The sequence below is a fragment of the Erinaceus europaeus genome, chromosome 9 (genome assembly GCF_950295315.1).
Source record: "Erinaceus europaeus chromosome 9, mEriEur2.1, whole genome shotgun sequence".
In the NCBI taxonomy this organism is placed as follows: Eukaryota; Metazoa; Chordata; class Mammalia; order Eulipotyphla; family Erinaceidae; genus Erinaceus; species Erinaceus europaeus.
In genome coordinates this window covers 7,109,997-7,132,183 of record NC_080170.1, presented here as the reverse complement: position 1 = coordinate 7,132,183, position 22,187 = coordinate 7,109,997, and the positions used below count along the sequence as shown (strand labels likewise).

At 56.1% G+C, this 22,187-nt stretch overlaps 2 protein-coding genes across 2 annotated transcripts in view; one reads left to right on the top strand and one right to left on the bottom strand.

Moving 5' to 3' along the window:
* STK10 (serine/threonine kinase 10) overlaps positions 1 to 22,187 on the top strand; it is a 538,544-nt gene that overhangs the window by 425,135 nt on the left and 91,222 nt on the right. The gene's annotated exons all lie outside the window — the stretch shown is intronic.
* On the bottom strand, positions 15,165 to 18,542 carry TLX3 (T cell leukemia homeobox 3). Its single transcript, XM_060196902.1, has 3 exons — positions 18,026 to 18,542; positions 16,731 to 16,974; positions 15,165 to 15,783 (listed from the first exon to the last, which is right to left on the bottom strand). Exons 1-3 carry the CDS (start codon positions 18,450 to 18,452, stop codon positions 15,573 to 15,575), a joined length of 882 nt encoding a protein of 293 aa, XP_060052885.1. The 5' UTR covers positions 18,453 to 18,542; the 3' UTR covers positions 15,165 to 15,572.

The following is a 22,187-nucleotide window of genomic DNA, read 5'->3' as shown; positions in this document are numbered from 1 at the left end:
GAGCTTTGCACCACCTGCACTTAACCCGCTGCACTATAGCCCAACTCCCCTTCCTCTACTTCTTATCCTCCTTCTCCCTCTTTTTAGTAAGATTTATTTATTTGCTAGTGGGGGGGGGCATGGCAGAGAAAGAATCAGAGCATGTCTCCGGTACATACAATGCTGGGAACAGAACTTGGGACCTCAAGTTTAAGAGCCCAACACTATATCCACTGGAGCTAAACCCCGGCTGCTATGGAAGTGATTCTGTCCTTGCAGATATGAAGACAGAGAGGGAGCGAGAGTCAAACACCTGCAGCCCAGCTTCACCACTTGTGAAGCAATCCCTCTGCTTGTGAAGCCCCTAGTGGGGACCAGGGGCTTGAACCTGGGTGCTTGTGCATGGTAATTCGTGCACTTGACCAAGCGCACCACCACTCAACTCCTCGTTTTAATATCGCCATAGGATTTCCACACGACACCCTTAATCTTTGTGTGACATTTTAATGTATTTTCTTTCTGATATTTATTTATATATTTATTTATTTATTTATTGCCTCCTGGGTTATCGCTGGAGCTTGATGCCTGCAGTACGAATCTACTGCTCCTGGAGGATATTTTCCCCCTTTTGTTGCCCTTGTTGGTTATCATTGTTGTTGTTATTGATGTCGTCGTTGTTGGATAGGACAGAGACAAATGGAGAGAGGAGGGGAAGACAGAGAGAGGGAGAGAAAGACAGACACCTGCAGACCTGCTTCACCGCCTGTGAAGTGACGCCCCTGCAGGTGGGGAGCCGGGGGCTTGAACCGGGATCCTTGCGCTGGTCCTTGAATTTTGCGCCACGTGCGCTTAACCTGCCGTGCTACTGCCCAGGCCCTTATTTATTTATTTTTATCACTGAAGTTTCCTTCCTCTGGGCCAGCTTTTTTAGATAGAGAAAGGAAGAGAGAGGGGAAAACACCACAGCCCTGAAACTCCCCCCACCAGTGTGTGTTTGTGTGTGTAGGGAAGTGGGAGTGAGGACAGGGTTGGACCTGGGAGACACACACACACACACACACTGAAGCAAGCTTCCTCCCTAGTGGTTTATCTCATTGCCTTGTGAATTAAGAGACAGTGAGAGAGAGTCCAGAACACTACTCTGGTATAGGTGATACTAAGGTGCTGGGAAATTGTTGAGGATGTGGTTGAGCTCGGCAGGGCTTGACTTGAGGGGACGTCTACATAATCATTGTTTTGCCTGAAAGATCCCCATTCCATTCCTTTGATCTATCTTCTTTCTACCTTCAAGGCCCACCCTGCCTGCAGGGTATTATTATTAATCCCACCAGTTAAAACCCTCGCAACAGTTGCTAAGGAAGTTCCTACTTTTCCAGCCCCTTCCATGTTTCTCCGCCCCTTTCCTAACCATGTATGGTACTGTCAAGCCACTTCCGTTTCTGTCTTGTCTCTTCCGTGTCCTGAGCTAGAGGAGGGTGGGCAAGCAGACAGAGAGGCTGACGCCATGTGGCTTAACCAGGTGTGTCAGCGCCCGACTCTGGGATGCTCGAATGAATAAAGATTTGAATTGCTTTGCCGCCACTAGTTTGTCCCTGGGTCATCTCTCTCGTGCGTCCGACACTAAGGAAAGATCAAACTGGGGACCGCAGGCATAAAAGTCCAATGTGATGCCAGGTGCGCTATTTCCCCAGCCGCTACTGAAGTATTTTGATGTGTATTTTGTGTATTCATGAAGTGGTGCAGCCTCCTCTCTCTCGTTTCCAAAGTTTGGCATCACCTCAGAGCAACAACCTGACCCACCCTGAAGCCTCTCCCAGCTCCTCTCTCCCTGACAACTTCCGATTCATTATTTATTATTGGATAGAGAGAGAAATTGGGAGGGCGTGGTGCTTCAGGTTAAGTGCATATAATATGAAGCCTAAGGATTCCTGCAAGCCCCCGGCTCCTCACCCGCGGGGGGGGGGGCGGTTACCTCACAAACAGTGAAGCAGGCTGCAGGTATCTTTCTTTCTCTCCCCCTCTCTGTCTTCCCCTCTTCTCTCCATTTCTCTCTGTTCTATCCAACAATGATGACATCAACAACAACAATAACTACAACAATAAAAAAGAGCAACAAAAGGGAAAATTAAAAAAAAGAAGCAGAAAAAATGGCCACTAGGAGCAGTGGAATCATAGTGCAAGCACTGAGCCCCAGAGGCAATCCTGGAGGCAGAGAGACAAAATGAGAAAGAGAGAGAGAGAGAGAGAGAGAGAGAGGGAGAGAGAGAAGGAGATGGGGACCCGGGGCTTGAACCTGGGTCCTTGAGCACTGTAATGTGTGCACTTAACCAGGTGTGCCACTGCCCATTCCCACAACCACTGACTTCCATCTTTTTTTTTTGCCTTCAAGGTTATTTTTGCTAGGGCTCGATGCCTGCACCATGAATCCACTGCTCCTGGAGACTTTTTTTTTTTTTTTCCTTTTTGTTGCCCTTGTTGTTTGATCACTGTTGTGGTTATTACTGTTGTTGTTGCTGCTGTCATTGTTGGATAGGACAGAGAAAAATGGAGAGAGGAGGGGAAGACAGAGAGGGGGAGAGAAAGACAGACACCTGCAGACCTGCTTCACCGCCTGTGAAGTGACCCCACTGCAGGTGGGGAGCCGGGGGCTCGAACTGGGATCCTTATGCTGGTCCTTGTGTTTTGCGCCACCTGCGCTACTGCCCAGCCCCCAACTTCCATCTATTATCACACACCCTTTTCTGGACATTTCTTAGCAGTGAGAATCCCAGTATGTGACCTTACATGTCAGGCTTCTTGCACTTAGCATCTTGTTTTTGAAGTCCAGCCAAGTTGTGAAATAGCTGGAATTCCCCTTGCTTTTTGGTGACTGAGTAATAGTCCCTTACACACAGACAACTCTTTGCTTCTCCATCAGCTAGGGGATTGCATATCTGAACAGTTTCCTCAGGCAAAAGTCTGGCTGCTTCTGGTCTTGGACATCTCCTATCTCTCCCCCACCCCCAGCCAGACCAAGCCATTTGGCCACCTAGCCTAAGAACTTTTGTGAGGGTGTATGTTTGGCTTCATGGGGCAGGTGGGAAGTGGGGTTGTGGGGGGATGGGGTGGGACACAGTATTTGGTGTTTATGTACACTCCTATTAATCTGTAGTCATATAAATCACTAATTAACATGAAAGAAAAAGAAAGAAATTTTTTTGGACTTCACTCACCTACCCTTCTTTTAATCAAGATCTGGAGTGACCTACTGCCTCATGAGTTGGGATTTCTCAAATCGGAGAGAATGTCAGGAAGGTAACCAGTTTGGCTGGTTTTTATTACTTGTGCACAGAGCTTTTCTGCTGCTCCTGAGACCTGACCCTCGGGGCAGGGAAAACAAAAACAAAACAAACAAACAAAATCAAACAAACAAAAAAAAAAGTGGCTGTAATAACCCAGAGAGCCCGCCCCCGGCTGCATGGCAGGGAGAGGGCCCCGACCTCCCGCCTCACAGATCTATCCGCCAGGAGTCAGTGGGTCTCCATCTGTCCTCACTTTTTTGCTGAAAAACTTCTTAGTGAGAAAAAGGGACATGAGACAGAGTATTACATCACTCTGGCACACGCAGCGCCGAGGATTGAACTCAGGACCTCACGTGCATGACCCTTATCGAAGGCCCTACTGCGTGCTGAGGTCTGTGGCAGCTGAGAGCTTGTGTCCCTTTTGGCTGATGCCAAGGACAAAAAGCAGGAGTCAGAGCAGCGACTTTTCACAGACAGGCCAGGGTTGGTACTAGCTGGACAATTTCAGGCAAGGGCCTCTCCTCCCACAGGCTTCACTCCCTGGCCAGAAAATGGGTGGGTGGGGTGGGGGGGCTGTGAAGGTTCAAGTAGAGGTGTGTGCAGTGGCCGGGAGGGGGAGGGCACAGCCCAAGAGGACAGGACTTACAGGCATGAGGTACTGAGGCCAGTCCTCTGTGTCACCAGTACCAGATGCTTCTTTCTCATTGAGAAATACGTCTATTATTATTATTTGCTATTATCGTTGGATAGACACAGAAAGAAACTGAGGAGGGAGGGACAGAGGGGGGAGAGAGAGAGAGAGACACCTGCAGACCTACTTCACCACTTGTGAAGCTTTCCCTCTGCAGGTGGGGACCAGGGGTTTGAACCTGGGTCCTTGGGCACTGTCATGGGTGCACTTGACCAGGTGCGCCACTGCCTGGCCCCTGATAATTGCATCTTTTTTATTATTTATTTATTTATTTATTCCCTTTTGTTGCCCTTTTTTTTTTATTGTTGCTGTAGTTGTTGTGGTTATTGATGTCGTCGTTGTTGGATAGGACAGAGAGAAATGGAGAGAGGAGGGGAAGACAGAGAGGGGGAGAGAAAGATAGACACCTGCAGACCTGCTTCACCACCTGTGAAGCGACTCCCCTGCAGGTGAGCAGCCGGGGGCTCAAACCAGGATCCTTACGCCCGTCCTTGGGCTTTGCACCATGTGCGCTTAACCCACTGCACTACTGTCCGACTCCCGATAATTACATCTTTTAATAAAAAGTAAATAAATGGGCTGGGGAGACAACAGGATGGTTCTGTAAACTCCTCTCCTGCCTGAGGCTCTGAGGTCCCAGATTCAATCCCCAGCACCACCATCAGCCAGAGCTGAGCCAGGCTCTGATCTCTGTGTATCTCTCTCATTAAAATGATAAAATAAGTAAAATATTAAAATCAACCAGTAAATACCGGGTTTGAGTTCAGCCCCTACCACACTGAAGGAAGGTTCTGTGCTGTGATTTCTCTATTTCTATCTCCTCTCTGTCCCTATTTTAAAATAAATAATCAGATAGTGCATGGGAGTGCACAATAGCAGAGCTCAAGGCTTGCAGGCATGATGTCCGTCGTTCAATCCCTAGCCCCTCTTCTGCCAGAGCCAAGCTTTGAGTGACTGCTACCCGTTGTCGTCACCATCATCATCATCATCATCATCATCACCATCACCATCACCATCACCATCATCATCATCATCATCATCATCACCATCATCATCATCATCATCACCATCACCATCACCATCACCATCACCACCATCACCATCACCATCATCATCATCACCATCACCATCATCACCATCACCATCACCATCACCATCACCATCACCATCATCACCATCACCATCACCATCATCACCATCACCATCATCACCATCACCATCACCATCACCATCACCATCATCATCACCATCACCATCATCACCATCATCATCATCATCATCACCATCACCATCACCATCATCACCATCACCATCACCATCACCATCATCACCATCACCATCACCATCACCACCATCACCATCACCACCATCACCATCACCATCACCACCATCACCATCACCATCACCATCACCATCACCACCACCACCATCACCATCACCATCACCATCACCATCACCATCACCATCACCATCACCATCACCATCATCATCATCATCATCAGCTATTACGGTGGTTACACCACTCCAGGTAACCTTGTTCAGAGAGTAAAGAGTCAGAAGAGAGGGGAAGACACCCGGCCTGCCTCAGTATGGAGGGTGGGGACCCGGCTTGCCCCCAGGGCTGTGCGCAAAGCAGTCGCCCTCCCAGTGAGCCGAGCCCCTCTCTTTCATAAAATGAATATTTAATGAATGCGCCGGGTTTGCCAGCACCTCACACACGTGTGATTTCACCGCTCGCTCCAAGGTCTCTCCAGTGCTATCGTGCTCTACCAGGCAGGGTGCGGGCTGGAACGGGTAGTCATGAGCATGACGACGCAGGTGCTTTGGGCAGTGGTGGGGGGGGGGCGCAGCATCATGGTTCTACAAAGAGACTCTGATGCCTGAGGCTCCAAAGTCCCAGGTTCAATCCCCTGCCCCACCATAAAACTGAGCAATACTCAGTTTTAAAAAGCTGAACAATACTCTGGTTATAAAAATAAAATTAAACACCCATCCAAAAAGATGTGTGTACACCTATGTTCTTGGCAGCACAATTTGTAATAACCAAAACCTGGAAGCAACCCAGGTGTCCTACAGTAGATGATATAGCTGAGCAAGTTGTGGTCTATATACACAATGGAATACTACTCAGCTATCAAAAATGGTGACTTCACCGTTTTCACCCCATCTTGGATGGAACTTAAAGAAATCATGTTAAGTGAAATAAGTCAGAAACAGAAGGAGGAATATGGGATGATCTCACTCTCGGGACAAAGTTGAAAAACAAGATCAGAAAAGAAAACACAAGTAGAACCTGAACTGGAATTGGTGTATAGCACCAAAGTAAAAGGCTCTGGGGTGGGTGGGTGGGTGGGGAGAATACAGGTCCAAGAAGGATGACAGAGGACCTAGTGGGGGTTGTATTGTTATATGGGAAACTGGGAAATGTTATGCATGTACAAACTATTGTATTTACTGTTGAATGTAAAGCATTAATTCCCCAATAAAGAAATTAAAAAAATTAAAATTAAACAAACCAAACAAACACAGGTGCTCTGTCAGGTGAGCTGTCTCGCAGGCTTCCTAAGTACGTCAATCTACCAAACACACCAACAGAATAGATGTGGGCAGGCCAGCAGTGCGTGAGGCCCACGACAGGTGTCACTCCTGCTTCCAGTCACCTCATTTCCCCCCATAGCTGTAGGCAGCCCCACCACACAAAGTCCTGTTCTTTATTTGAACTAAAGGCCTGTGGCACCCAGGACACTGGAGGGAGGGGGACTCAGACCCTCTCGTGAAGAAAACTTGATATCCTCCATTCCCTTCCTAGTAGGCACCCTCTGTGCCTGGCTCCCAGCAGACACTCAGACACTCACCCATCTCACCTTCAGCCCAGCTACCCCCCCCCCACTCCCCCACTGGGGGGGGGGGGGTCTGGGGAGAGCAGTGGCTCCAGAGGATCTGCCCCCCTCCCCTTCTGCCCAAGATGGCGGCCAGGCCCTCCTCTCCTGAGAAATTGAGCCCAGAGCTGTTCCCATCTCTTCTGTTCGAACTTTTTAACGGTGTCATAAATCTTTTATTAACATTTGGTATTATACTAATTAAAACCGCTCTCTGTATGTATTATTAATTTCCCTCGCACTTTTGCTGGGGTGTTGTTTTTAGCCAGCTAAGCAGAATGGAGCACAGTAAATAAGAAGGAACTCGCTTCCAGACAATTAGCCTTGCAGAAAAATAAGTTGCTTAATGGAAGGCTTGATGATTACAAAATTTACCTAAATAAACAGGGTATCTTAATGGTAACTCTTCAAGCTAAGTAAACAGATTGGGGTGGTAATGTCCTAAGCAATACTTAAATGTAACTGTTTAATAAATTGGTAAATTACTCATTTCATCTTAGAACAAAATGGTAATACTGTAGTAATAACCTAGTATATATTCCGTGAATATGAAGCATTATCACTTTAGCTCTGTAGAAATCAGCACAGTGATATGTCAGCATTGATCTAAAACTGAAGCATTTTATCTCAAGTTTATTACCCATTTTTGAGAATCGCTGAGATTTTCAGAGCATAATGGCAATAAAAGAAGAATTTAAAAAGCGCTTTAATGTGCATAAGTTAATCAGAGGTATCCTCGGGGGGAAAAGGAAATTTGGTAAAACATGAATTATAAGCATCATTTAAACTTACTTTGGACACTAGAGATAATAAATGGTCCCATAATTTAGAAATAGCTTTTAACATCAATGACGGTAAGTACCACTTTGCTGTTCATAGCATTGCAGAGCAATGGTGCTGAGGCCAATTTTATTAGCCATTTTTTTCTTTATAAAAGCAATCCAGCCCTCTCCACAACTGAGGAGACAGGAACAAGAGTTACATGCTAATATGTAAAATGCATTTAAGTTTTTTGAAATAGAGAATAATAAATTGTGTCGAAAGATAGAGTCTGGAGACAAATGAATGATCATTTTAAAAGAATAAGACTCTCTCCGAGTTTACATATTTGGGGAAACTTGATAAAAAAAGAAATTAAAAAGGAGAAGATGATGAAGAAGAAAGAGTGAACCAACACATTGTTCATACATTTTCCCATTGCCAGGAGCGTGGCGGTGAGCTTTCAGATCCGAGAGGGGCGGCCATAAATCCTGGCGATTGGGCAATACCGCAGGAGAAATAGATTCTTGCCAATCGCTGCTGGTGACAAGTCATCTCTGGATGATCCAAGGAAGGGCAGGTTCAGCTACGGCTGTGGTTCAGCTTTTGGCTGCCCACCCACCCCCCACCCCACCCCCAGCAGCCTTCCCAAAGGGGCGTCTGGGACCCTGAGCTCCCTGGCTGGGACTGCCGGCCGCCACGTACATCAAAGTGAGGTGGACAGTCCTTAACCGCTACTGAGCACACAGTCTGAATTTCAGTCCAGACTTACCCTTCAGGATTCAAGTCACTCTCCAGGTTCAGGGTTGTTTTTTTTGTTTTTGTTTTTTTTTTTGGCTTGTCACCTGACATTGAGGACAAAGCAAAAGGTCCACGGGATTTATTGCAGTCTTAGGTGCAATGGGACACCCTTTCCTCTGCATTCGGACGTGACCTGGGGTCTTCATCCAAAGCAGCCCCTTCTGGAACCAGATGGATGTACCCTAAAAATTCAGCAGGAAGGAGGAGCAGCCCCTCCCCCACCACGGCAGTTTCTCTGCTGTGTGTCTCTGCAGGCCTCCTGTCCACCCGGCCCCGGTTTAGCTGTGTCCGTCTTAATTCGAGACACTTTCTGGCTGGGCTCATTAAACATCACCGACCCTCTGTGAGAGTCCAGGAAACACCCAGTTTGCCAGGCTTCCTCCGGGGAGAAGCTGCAGCACCCGCAGGGGTTTCAGTCCCCACAACCCCCGTGGGACCCCGTCTCCATGGAAGGGTCCCAACTTGGGCTGCAGGCCTCCAACTTTCCAAACAGACCAGACCAGAACATCTTGGGCTTTTATTCAGACAAACTTGGTGCCCTGGGGGCACAAATCCACCCAGCCTCTGAGCCTTTGTTTCCTCAGCTGTAAAACGGAGTTTGTCCTACAGCAGCTGCTGCAGGAGACTGAGAAGGGAATGAGAAAAACCTACAGATGTCCTCATTTGGGGAGTAAGGAGGGCTGCTCCGGCTGATTAAACGGCTTCCCTCTTCAGATTCAGAACATCTAGAAGTCAGTCCCTCCCTGAGTGATATCTCTAAATAGTTTAATGTTCCCCAAGCCACCCATCTCTTCCTTCCAAAGAAGATCTAGCTGTGAACTAGCCTTGCTTTGTAGGTGACACACCACCACTCCTGGGGTGGGTGTGCTAGGTCCCCTGCCTGGCTCACAGCCCGCGTTCTGCAAGTGACATTCGTGTAAGGACCCTTTGTGATGCACAGGTACCAAGCAGGTGCCAGGGGCCAGGCAGCAGCAGCCCAGCCGGTGGCTTCTCCCCTGAAGAAAGCAGTTTCCTCATACCATCTCTTAGGGGAGTCTCCAGGAGCCAGAGTGAGTCAGGTCCCTGGCTCACCCTGGGTCTGAATTCCAGCTTGCCGTCTGACCCCTGAGTCTGCATCTTCCACCTCACCGAGGACAAGGGCAAGGTTTATCCTGTGCAGATCCAACTACCAAACGCTAATAAGAACAGCAAGCCTTCCACAGTGCGGGCTCTGGGGGGAGAGCACTGCCCGGGTGATGTCATCTCACCCCAGACAGCCCCTCCCACCCGCAAGTCCAGAGCAGGACCCCGGAGGCTCAGAGAGGCAGAGGCGGGGTGACTAGTCCACTGCCACACAGCCAGCGAGTGTGTGGGGGTTGGGGAGTGGGCCTCCAGACAGGGCCAGTTCTGCTGAGGGATTCAGACTATTCCCTGAGCCGGAAGTTCTCAAGGGCCCCAGGGGCTCGGGGAGGAGGAGATGGTGAAAGACACTCAGACCCCCTTAGAGAAAGCCCAAGACCTGGCATCTTCCAAACATCTTCAAGGGGCTTAAAAAAAGACGCAAGAGCAAATAGCCCAGACACTCCGTCAGTATCCCACCATGGGCTTTAGTGACAAGCAGATCTTAGGTGCACACGTTACCGTGTGCAAGGGTCTGGGTTCAAGCCCCTGATGCCCATTTGCAGGGAGATGTTTCTCAAGTGGCAGGGCAATGCTTCTCTCTCTCTCTCCTTCCTTTCTCAATCTTTTTTAAAAAATATTTTAAAATATTTATTCATTCCCTTTTGTTGCCCGTCTCAATCTCTCTCTTTTTTTTTTTTTAGCAATAAATACATAACTTTTTTTTTTTTTTAAAACAAAGAAGAAAGCTCTGGGAACTTGGTGACATTGTGACTTGGAGCCGCGGTTTCCCCCTCTGGAAAGTGAGGGTGATGTAGTAGTAGCCGTCAAAGGAAACTGTGCACTTGCCAGCGATCTGTGGCCACCGTCAAGTCACAGGGGAGGGGACAGCAGGCTGGAGCTGGGATGGAGCCCTGGAGCTTGGGGGGGGGGGGGCGTCGGCGGGAGGGAGGGGAAGTCTTGTGTTCTTTGGCCGGAGGAAGAGCTGAGAGCCCTTTCAGGCTGTAATAAAGGCAGCCCCCCAGCCTGGGGCCCCCTGCCTGTTTCTGCCTGGCTTGTGGTTCTTCTAGGCCTTCCCTAACGTCCCCTCCCCTTGGTGCCACAGTGTCCTAGAAACAAAAGTGGCCCAGCTGTGGGGCCCAGCCGGCAGATGCACTGTTTAGCAGACTGCCTGCTGGCTGGCACCCTTCAGAGCCTGCACCACCCTCTCTCTCTCTCTCTCTCTCTCCACTCCAGGGTGCCCAGGGCCTCTGAGGACCTTGCATCCTCTTCTTCCCCAGAAGGTGGGCCACTGGAGTGCTCAGAACGGGTCTACTCTGGCAGGGGAAGGAGAGGTTGTGTTTTTTTTTTTTTTTGGGTGGGGGTGGGAGTGGGGATGAAGGAGGTCCAAGCTGTCTCTGAGAGGTCAGAGAGTGTCTGATAAATCCATCTAGAGCCAATGGCATCCCAGGAAAATGACCAACACAAGCCCAAGGTCGGAAGACTTTTTTTTTTTTTTTTTTTAAAGTTCCATCCTGGGTTCTCACTCTTCAAAATCCCGGATGTCTGGGGCAGCACAGATCCTTGTCGTGACTTCTTCGAGCTTTTCCAGGGCAGGAGCCAGGGGGCCGGGCGGTTTAAGTGAGCTCAGGCTTGGGTGGAGCAGTGGGGCGCCTCCGCATTCCTGCTTCCCTGCTTCCCGACTTCTCACAGGACTGCTCTGCAGATCTTAGAACTGTGGGACCTGCAAAGCCCAGACCTTCTTCCCGTCTTCCTCCCCTCACCGCCTGGCCTCTGCCCGGCCTGGGAGCAGCTCCCTTCCAGAACGGCTCTGGAGGCATTTCAGCCAGCACATGAGGCAGCCCTGGATACTGACTGGACCCCACCACTGGCTATGACCCCCCCCTTCCTACCTCACCCCTGCTCCTGCCTCCCCAAACAGCAGTGCCCGCCTACCCCGGCCTCCCTCATTAGCAGACGGTTTTTAATTCGATTTTAAATCCATGAATAAATACATCTTTAAAACACTCTGGATCTCATCACAGAGCACCATGGCTCAGCCGGTCACAGCTGCCCACGGGTCCAGGGCCCTGAGCCAAGCAGTAAAGCCAGGGGAGGTCCCTAGGATTTTGCACCCCAAGAGCACTATTGCAGAGCAGACACTAGGAAAGCTGGGAAGAGAACTAGGGTGGGATCCTCCACAAGGAACTGGGGGGCGTCGGCAAGAGGAAAGGGGCACCCTTTCCCAAGGCAGGTGCCTGCTGGGCGCTGCTCCCTGGCCTCCCCAGATGTAAAGACAGCTGAGAGTGGGGGGGTGTCCTCATGGTGACCAGGAACCTCAGCCATGGCATCTGGCGCCCCCAAATCCGATGGCTGGAGCCCCTGAGCCGGAGACACCTGGTGTTCTGCTCTGGATGGCTGCTCCAGCCAAGGTTGGGGGCTGCAGAGCTGCACCTCTGTCCTCCGCAGGGTGGCAGGGCAGCAGGGCCAGGTCCCCTCAGCCCTCCACAGACTGTCCACGCAGGCCAGCAGGCAAGGCTGGGGGATAGCCATAGCCGGCTGCTCCTGGTGGAGCAGGAGGAGCAGTGAGCAGTCCCTGACCTTTGCTCTGTTCCTGGGTGTCTTCCCCGCCCTGGCTCTTCCCAAGTATAGCTCCCCATCCCCTCCATGGATAGAGGGAGCACAGGGGAAGAGAGCTCAGTGTGCTCCAGCGGTGGAGAGGTGAGTTGTACCGGATCCCCTCCACCCCACCCAAGAGTACATCCACACTCCACCCTACATCCACACTCACGCAGGGACCATGCCCCAGGGTGCTGCCTGCAACCCAGGCTCTGATCCAGTCCTGTCTACACCTGATAAAACTTAGACTCAGAGGCTGCGGAGCCATTCGGAGGGAGGGCCACGCCCGGCCTGGCCCCCACACCTCGCTCCAGCCCTCCGGCACCCCAGCCTGCAGGTCTCCAGTGCATCTGTGAGATGGGGCAGCCCGGCCTTGGAGGACCCTCGGGAAGGGCCACAGGGTTGCCTGGGGGTTCACACTCATGCCTCAAGGAGCCTGAGCCAGTGATGGGCGGGCCTGGGGGACCAGGTGGTGGTGTGTGTGCTGGGTGTTCCCAGCCTGCCCCCCCCCCCCGTTGGCTGGTAGTTGAACCCCACCAGCCCAGGGACCACAGCTGTGCCTTTCAACCCTCGGGCTCCAGTTCCAGTTTGTGCAAACAATTCGAAACAAAACAAAACCCAGCGCAAAATCCGAGGGAGGCCATTAAGTGCAGAAAACTCAGCACCACCCCCCCATCCCTGCACAACCCGAAAGGAGTGATCACGCTTCTTCCCTGGATGGGAGAGGACCAGGCCTGCACGGACGGACCGTGCTCTAACAGGGAAGCTTCTAGCCTGGCCATGCAGGGGGAGGCTTGGGGCTGGGCGAGGGTTGCGGTTCAGAAAGGGGTTCAACCCCACCTCCCTCCTGGAGGGGTTCTCCAACCCACAGCCTACCCCAAAGCCAGAGGCATCCTCTGTTCAGACACCATTTACAAATAGAGGTACTGCAAAGAAGGGGAAAGAGAAAGAATCCGGTTGGTACACCCCCATCTCCATAGGCCCCACAAAGCAAGCATTGTTCAGGCAAAACAACAAAGTTATTTAGAAAGACAAAATCCACTCAGCCTGACCGTGAAGCCGGAGCACACCCTAAGGTGGCCAGCAAAAGGCCACCGTCCCTCCCTGAGCTTCACAGAGACTAGGCGTCTGTGCAGGAAGCACCCATGGGTGCAGTGCCGCTGAGCCACTCAATTCCAGCCCGGAATGGAATGGAGGGCTTGGAGGTAGATGCAGGGCAGGAACCCAGGACCTCAGCTGTGTTTCCGGGCCTCTGTCTGTCAGTCCACCTGCCTGTCATCCCTGCTCTCCTCCCTTCTCCAGCAGCCGGTGCAGCCAACCCGCAGCCCGCATTCAACGAAAAGAACCCTGCCGCAAAGCCCAGAGGTGGGGTGAGCCCCTCCCCCAGGAGGCAGTGGGGCAAAGGGGGCCTGCTACCACATAGGGGGGTCTCAGTGAGCCCAATCAAGAGGGACAGAGGAGGGAAGAGAGACAGAAACGGGGGGGGGGTGAGGGGTGGGGGAAGACAGGCAGGCCGGGAGAATCTGTGCAGAGCGAAAGCAAGAGTGAGGGTGATGATGGAAGATGGAAGGAAGTTGAGAGACAGAAAGAGAAACCCAGAAACAGGAGACGGGGGAGTGGTGGGGAGGAAGAGGGGAGAAGACAAAGACCGAGCGAGGGAGGCAGAGCAACCCAGAGCCAAAGAGAAGAGAGGAGCTAGAAGCCAACCAGTGGTGGGAGAGGCAAAGGCCCACCCAAGGCCAGCCCGAGGAACCAGGAGACTGCCCCGGGAAAGGCCCGGCCAGGCCAGAGACCAAGCCAGCCGAAAAGGTGGCTGAGGAGACAGCATAACGGCTCTGCACACGACTGTAATGCCCGAGGCTCTGGGGCTCCAGGTTCAATCCCCTTTAGCAGCATAAGCCAGAGTTGAGTAGGGCTCTGGGAAAGAAAGAAAGAAAGACCCCCAGCTCCCCACCTGCAGGGGAGTCGCTTTACAGGCGGTGAAGCAGGTCTGCAGGTGTCTGTCTTTCTCTCCCCCTCTCTGTCTTCCCCTCCTCTCTCCATTTCTCTCTGTCCTATCCAACAACAACAAGAACAATAACAACAACAACAATAATAACCACAACAATAAAACAACAAGAGCAACAAAAGGGAATAAATAAATTTAAAAACGAAAGAAAAAGAGAAAGAAAGGGAGGAAGAAAGAGAGGAAGGAAGAAGAGCAAGAAAAAGAGGAGAGAGGGAGAGAAAGAACGGAGAGAAAGAAAGAAGGAATGGAGGACAGAAAGAAAACGAACCCCAAAGCAGGATGACAAGAGGAACAGGAGAGCTCGGCGTCCCGCAATGCCCATTCCCAGGTGTCCAAACGCTGAGCCCAGGCAAAGCCATCTGCATCTAGCCTCCCGGGCTGGCACACCTGGGCCCGGGGTTCGAGCCCCCTCCGGGCGCCCCGCCCCTCCTGGCCTCCCCGAGCCGCCCAGGCTGGAGTGACGTCACGCGACGTCACGCCCCACCTGCGGTCCCTGGGGAGCCCCAAAGGTGCGGTGTTCAGGGGCGCAGCGATGCGCGCTCCGCTGTGGACTCCACTTTGGGGGGAGTGGCACCGCGGTGCGCCCTAGTGGCCCGCGGTCAGGTGCGCGGCCGAGGTCTTCCGGGACGAGGCGGCATGTGCCTGGGGTAGTTTGGGGTGGGGGGTTGCTCGGCTTTCGGAGAAGCTCGGGGTCCCTTGCATCCCGACTTTTCGGGGGACGCCCAGAGCCCCGCGCTCACGGGCCTGTCCACCCACCCCGGTGCCCGGCGCGCACTGACCTGAGTGCGGGTGACCGCGGGGCCGCGGGCCTGGAGCCGAGGCGAAGCCGCCGCTGCGTGCAGAGCTGCTCGGACCCGCACCCCGCGCTGAGGCTGGGGCGCGGGTCGGGGTCGCCGGGCGTCGTTGAAACGAAAACGAAATAAAAGCGGCGTTAAGTGAAATAGCTAACTTTGTTTTTGTTTTATTATTAAATAAAACGACTTAAATTAAAGGAACGGAGAAGGAGAGGAGGGGACCCGGCCTCCGTCCCCGGCGCCCCCGGCCTCCCCCCTTCCCGAATACCGCTTGGCTGGCCGCACCCCCTCCTCCGGCGGCCCCCGCGGGCGAGCAGGCGGCCGGCCTCGAAAGAAAAAAGCCAAAACTTTTATTATTTACACATGTGGGCAAAAAGTACAAAGTATAATACAGGCGCCCGGCCCGGGGGGGAAGGTGGCGGGCCGGGGCGCTTGAACGTAAGGCGCTTTCTTGTCGGGCGGGGGCGCGGGGCTCCGATTGTGCAGCCGCGGGGGAGCCCGGGCCCAGCCCCGCAACCCCCCCGCGCCCGCCCCGGGACCCCCAGCAGCCCTGCGGCCCCTTCCTCCAGCTCGGCCTCGGTTTCCCCTCCCCAGCCCGGCTGGGGGAGGCCCGAAGAGCCCCGCCGCGTTTGGGGGGCGCTGGGGCGGCGGTCCTTGGCGACAGTGCGCGCGCGCGCGGGTGGCTCACACCAGGGACGTGACGGCGGGGACCTTGGCGCTGTCCTCCTCCCAGGGCTGCAGGTTCTGCAGCGCGAAGAGCGACGAGTTGTGCAGGCAGAGCGGGTCGGGCTGGATGGAGTCGCTGAGGCTCTTCTGGAACGCGTCGTGTTGGAGCTGCAGCATGAGCCGGCTGGCCTGCTGCCGCTCCGCCTCGCGCTCCTCCGCCGTCTGCCGCCTGCGGGGAGGAAAGGGCGGTCAGCGCAGGCGGCCTCTCCCGGCTGGGCCTCCCGGGGCCCGACCTCCCCCCCGCCCCGGCCGGACCTCCCTCTGCCCGGCCTCCCCGGCTGGGCCTTCCCGCAGCCGCCAGCCCTCGCCCGCGCACCTGCCGGCGCGTCTCGCAACCAGGCCGCGTCCCCAGCGGCTGGCGCCTGGCTGCTGCTGGGACCCCGGGGGGACCCCGCCCGCCGCCCACCTGCACTCGGGCTTTGTGACTTCGCCAAACTACCCAGACCGTTTCGTTTCGTTTCGTTTGCGCCAAGGACCGGGCTTTGGTGGAGCTCGTCCGCCCAGCGCTCTTGGGGGTGGGGGTGGGGGGAGGCACTGAGCTCCGCGCGGGAAGCGTCCCGCTTTCCCCTTCCCGTATCCCCGGGGCCCATCAGCCCGGTCCAGTCTCCCCCACATCTCCTGGTCCTGACTAGCTACCCTTTCCCGGGGACCAGCGCGTTTTCGTGGTTCCCGGGTTAGATGGAAACGAGCGCAGGATAAATACCGGGCGGGGCTGGGAGCCGCGGACCCAGCGCAGAGCGGGGTGGGCAAGCGGGGGCACGAACCCGGAAGAGGGGAGCCTGGGGAGAGCCTGGGGAGGGTGTGGGGGGGCCTGGGGAAAGGTTGGGGGAGCCAGAGAGAGCATGGGGGGATCTGGGGTGGCCTGGGCAGGGCCTGGTGGGGAACCTGGGGGAGGTCTGGGAAGGGATTGGGGGTGTCTGGGGGGATCTAGGGCGGGTCTGGAGGATCTGGGGCGGTCAGAGAGTGGGGGATCTGGGGAGGGTGCAGGCCAGGGCAAGCTGAGGAGCGTCGGAGGCGCGGTGGACACCCCGGGTGTGGGAAGGGCCGACGCCGAGCGCCGGGAGAGGCGCGGGCCGGCGGCGAGCACAGAAGGCCGGGGAGGCAGGTCTCGCTCACCGCCACTTGGTCCTCCGGTTCTGGAACCAGGTCTTGACCTGCGCGTCGGTCATCTTGAGGGACTTGGCGAGCGCCGCCCTCTCGGCCGAGGCCAGGTACTTCTGGCGGTGGAAGCGCTTCTCCAGCTCACAGATCTGCACCCGGGAGAAAGAGGTGCGCGGCTTCTTGCGCTTGGGAGGCGTCCGGTTCTGGTAGGGGTGGCCGATGCGCCGGGTCACCGTGAAGGGCGTGAGCGCCGCGGCTGCTGCGGAGACGGAGACGGGGGGCCCTGGACTCAGCCCGGCTCGCTGGGGGCCTGAGGACCCGGTGCCAACCCCGGACGCCCAGTGCTTCGCTAAGTCTTCCGCCCTGCTTTTTCCGGGGTGTCCAGTGCTGCCCTAAATCGTCGGCCCCGAGTCCCCGGGCGCCCGGTGCTGCGCTAAGTCTTCTTCCGGAGTCGCTGGGCGCCCAGTATTGTGCTAAGTCGTTGGCCCCAAGTTCTCCCCCCACACACACCCAGTGCTGCGCTAAGTCGTAGGCCTCCCAGTGCTGTGCTCCGAGTCGACTCTCAGTCACCCCCCCCCCCCCACCCCCAGTGCTGCGTTAAGTGTTCGGCCCGAGCAGTCCCAGTGCTGTGCTCAATCGTTGGCCCCACACGTCTTCGGAGGCCCTGCACCTCCAGCCCCATGCCCCACGCCCGGCAGCTCCCCAGCCCGGTCACAGGCTGCTAGCCCCTCAGCCCCGGCTCCCTTTGCCCATCACCAGCTGGGAGATGCCCACCCTCTGCGCCCGAGCCCCGTCACCAGCTGGGAGATGCCCCTGTGCCCGAGCCCCGCCACCGGCTGGGAGATGCCCATCCTCTGCGCCCGAGCCCCGTCACCGGCTGGGAGATGCCCCTGCGCCCGAGCCCCGCCACCGGCTGGGAGATGCCCATCCCCTGCGCCCGAGCCCCGTCACCGGCTGGGAGATGCCCCTGCGCCCGAGCCCCACCACCGGCTGGGAGATGCCCATCCCCTGCGCCCGAGCCCCGCCACCGGCTGGGAGATGCCCATCCCCTGCGCCCGAGCCCCGTCACCGGCTGGGAGATGCCCCTGCGCCCGAGCCCCGCCACCGGCTGGGAGATGCCCATCCCCTGCGCCCGAGCCCCGCCACCGGCTGGGAGATGCCCCTGCGCCCAGCCCCGTCACCGGCTGGGAGATGCCCCTGCGCCTGAGCCCCGCCACCGGCCGCTCGCCCCCAGCCCCGGCTCCCCTGCTCCGCCGCCAAGGCCCCGGGCCCCCCAGCCCAGCCCCCGCCCGCAGGCCGCCGCGGCTCACCCGTGAAGCGGTCCTTGACGAAGCGGCGGCTGCTCTCCATCCAGGGGAAGTTGAGGCCGCCCAGGCTGGACACGGCGGGCACGGAGGGCATGGCGGGCAGCGCGCTGGGCAGCGGCGGCGGCACGGCCCCGGGCAGCGGCCTGTGCGCCGGCACCCGGATCACGCCGGCGGGCGCCAGGCTCAGGTTGACGCTGTAGGAGCCCGCGTCCTCGAAGGGCGCGGCCAGGCCGGCGAAGGAGGCGGGCAGCGACGGGTAGGCGGCGGCGGGGCGGCCCCCGGGGGGCCCGGCCAGGTAGCCGGCGCCGTCGGGGCCCCGCGGGGCGGGGGGCGCGCTGTCCTGGTCCGCGCCGCTCAGGATCTGGTCGATACCGAAGCTGATGGGCTGGTCGTGCGGGTGCGGGGTCTGCGCGCCGGCGGGCGCCTCCATCCTGGCCCGGCCGGGCGGGGAGGCGGCGGGGTCCCCGGCACCGCGCGGCCACGCAGCGCCCGGCGCCTCTCGCCGCGCGGAAACTTTGCCAAGAGTGCGCGGGCCCGGCGGGCTGCGTGTCATCTTCCCTGCCCGCCGCCCCCAGTCCCCGCCGCCGCCCGCCCGCGCCGCTGCCATTGGCTGCGCGCACCAAGCCTCTCCGCGCCCATTGGCTGCCGCCCCTCCGGCGGGGCCTCATTCATGCAAATCGGAGCTTAGGGACTGTTCCAAGGTGACATCATTTGAGCAAACGAACAATAGGTCAAATTGATTAGCCAGGGGATCCGGGCGGCGGATGCGAGGGCCCGCGCCGCGGCAGCCCGGAACCCCGCATCTGAGGCTCCGCAATTAGCAGGCGCGCCCCCGCGCCCCGGGCCCCCAGCTTTCGGGCCCACCCGGGCTATGGAAGGTGTGGTGTGTGTGTTTCGTTTTCTGGTTATTTTTATTTATTTTATTAATTAAGAAAAAACACATTTCCTCCCATCTGCGCACACACCAAACCAGTCTGAAGCCTGTCGGTGACAATGGAGCGGCGGCCCCCGGATCCACCCTGCCGACCCCGCGGAGCCCGAGGAGGCGCCTGGGACCCGCCGCTGGAGCCAGGAAAGGGCGCCCCACTCCCTGCTGCCGTACCCCCCAAGTGCGGGCCCAGGGGGCGTCCCGCCAAGGGCTGGGTGCTCGCTAGCACCGCGACCCGCCTGGGGAGAATTAGGAGGAGCTGCTCCCGGTGGGACACGCAGGTGCCCATGCGCCGGCCGGCTGGGACCCGGGGCCGCCCTGGGGATGGAGGGTGGTCTTGGGGGTGGCCGGGCCCGGCCCTTGGACACTCGCTCGGAGGCACGGGGCTGTGGTCTTGCTGGAGACCCGCCGGTGGTGCGGCAGGTGGGGGGCCCAGGGGAGCTCACGGAACAGACACGGGCATTTTTTGTGGGGGGGAGAGGGTTAAGGGGAGCAGCCAGCCCCTCGGTTCCGGTTCAGCTCGGGGCGCGGGGGCCACTCCCAGGTGGGGTGTGCCCTGGGTGGGGGGCTGTCCTGCGGGGCGCACTGTTCGCGGGGTCCCCCACTTGTCTGGTCTATCTCCCCACTTTGGGAAGGGGGAGTATCAACCTGCAGAGTAGTCTTTGCAAGCCGCAGTTCTGAAGTCCTTAGGTGCAAACTGAAGGCTCGCCCCCCACCCCTCCCAGGCCTCCGTTTTGTTGCCTTCGTCGACTTGGGGCCTTGGTGACAGCTCGGGTGCATGGGTGGGGGCGGGGGGGGGGCCTGCGAGGGCCAGAAGGGCTTCACAGCCAGGCCGCGGGGCTCGGGTTCTAGCAGAGTGACCTCGAGCAGGTTCTGGGTTCCGTTGTGTGTGCAGACCGGTGTTGGGTGCTAGCCTCAGCCCTGGGGAGGTTGCGGAGCGGTTCTCCGACTCCTGTTTGCATGTTTGTTTGTAGCTTAATTTTATTCTCCCGACGCTCGGATTCTTGAGAGAAAGGTGAGTGTGTGGGTGGAAGCAGTGGGGAAGGGCTCCAGGCAGCAGGTGTGTGTGGTTAATACCCTGCTCCCCCCCCCCAACACACACACTGAAGAGACCCCCAGGGTCTCTGCTCCTGAGTCCCAGGGCTAGGGGCCTAACCTGTGATGGTGAGAAGCCTCTTTGGGAGAACGGGACTCAGGGGTGAGAGGGTGGACACAACAGAAGCCGGGAGCCCCCTTACCCACCCTTGCAGGACAAGAACTCATTTGGCTCTGGCTGCTGGGTTCTGGGGCCCAGCTTCTAAATCAGGACTTCTGAGGGCTGAAGTCCCTCACTCCACCCTGAGCCTCATTTTCCGTCCTGTGGCCCCAGGAGTGGGTGAGCCCGGCTTATTATGTAACCTGGGCCCGGAGCTGAGGAGTGAGTGTGCGTACTCTGCTTTTATCTGCCCCTCACGGCAGCCCCGGGGAGGGAGCGAGAGCTTGGAAAGTTCCAGAAACTCACAGCCTACTGGGGGTGAGGTGGGGCCGGTCCCACCAGCTTCACCTCTGCTGCCTGGGGGCAGCAGGGCCCACCCCACATAGGTGTGTGAGCACATGGTGAGGGGACCTGTGTGTGTGTGTGTGGGGGGGGGGTTTGTCTGGCCAGCTTGCCTCGCAGCCAGGGTACTCGCCCTGGTGCTCTATAGCTGGATTCTGGTCAGTGTCTACCAGCTGCAGGTGCAAGGAGTTCTTTGACTTCTCTGTGCCTCAGTTTCTTCATCTGGCAAAGCTACCATCCCAAGGTCCTGGATGTTGATGAGCCCCTCTGGGCCAAGATATTCAAGCCAGGGTCACTCAGCCACCTCTATGTCTCCAAAATCTCTGGGTGGTTCAGACTCCAGCTCCAGTGCGAAAGCCAGTACTCAGACCACTGTCCTTATTACTTTTTCCACTTTGTTGTGTTAGAGGATTTCTTGGCTAGGATCCCCACAGCCTGAAACCCAGTGACTCTGAGCTGACGTCCATAACCTTGCCACTCACTGTGCCTTCTCCAGGCCACACCTGGCACAGTTCAGTTGCTTTAGTGCTCTTGAAGACTTTTTTTTTTTTGCCTCCAGGGTTATCGCTGGGGCTCCTGCCTGCACTATGAATCCACTGCTCCTGGAGGCCATTTTCCCCATTGTTGCTGCTGTTAATGTTGTTGCTGTTGTTGTTCGATAGAACAGAAATTGAGAGAAGAAGGGAAGACAAGACAAGGAGGGGGAGAGAAAGAGAGACACCTGCAGACCTGCTTCACCGCTTGTGAAGCGATCCCCCCCCCCACACACACAGGTGGAGAGCCAGGGGCTCAAACTGGGATCCTTGTGCATGTCCCAGCAATTCTCACTATGTGCACTTAACCTGGTGTGCTAACGGCCATTCCTAGACTTTCTTTTTTAAACCAAAATTATTGCTAGGGCTGCACAAAATGACTCCACTGTTCCATTACCTCCTCCCTCCTTCTTTTGATAGGACAGAAAAAAATTGAGAGAGAAGGGGTAGAGACAGACGTAGAGACAGAGAGATAAAGATACCCGAAACACTGCTCCACTGCACTTGAGCATGGCAATGTGTGGGCTTAACCAGGTGCACCATCACCTGGTCCCCAAGACATGACTGTAGACAATTTCATTATCCTTTTTTTTTTCTTTAAATATCATCTCTTTCAGGAGAGCTTTGTTTTCTTTTTACAAAGTTTTTTTTTTCTTGAAGAAAAATTCATCTATTTGTCTATCTATTTCTTTTTCTTTTCTTTTTTATTTGGTAGGATAGAGAGAAACTGAGAGAGGAAGGGGAGACAGTGAGGGGGCGAGGCGGTGGCACACCCAGCTAAGTGCCCATAGTACTAAGCACAAGGACCCAGGTTGAGTACTGGCACCCCACCTGCAGAGGGGGACACTTCATAAGTGGTGAAGCTGGTCTGCAGGTGTCTTCCCTTTCTCCCTCTCTATCTCCTCCTCCTCTTTCAGTTTCTCTCTGTCCTATCCAATGAAAAAAAAAATAGAAAAATAGCCTCCAGGAGTGGTGGGTTTGTAGTGCCAGCACCAGGCCCTAGTGATAACCTTGGAGGCAAGAGAGAGACTTAAACATGCTTCACTGCTCATAAAGTGTCCCCCCTGCAGGTGGGGAGCAGGGGCTTGAACCCAGGTCATCATACAGTGGTAATGTGTCTGCTTAACCAGATACGCCACTGCCTGGCCCCTCTATCTGTCCAGATTT

Bases quoted from the DNA above. Each gene is read 5' to 3' on its own strand.
- TLX3 (XM_060196902.1), bottom strand. From the start codon at position 18,452: ATGGAGGCGCCCGCCGGCGCGCAGACCCCGCACCCGCACGACCAGCCC. The intron at 16,975-18,025 runs GTGAGCCGCGGC...CCGTCTCCGCAG, and splicing joins CGTCAAGGACCGCTTCACGG to CAGCCGCGGCGCTCACGCCC. The intron at 15,784-16,730 runs GTGAGCGAGACC...TCCTCCCCGCAG, and splicing joins AACCGGAGGACCAAGTGGCG to GCGGCAGACGGCGGAGGAGC.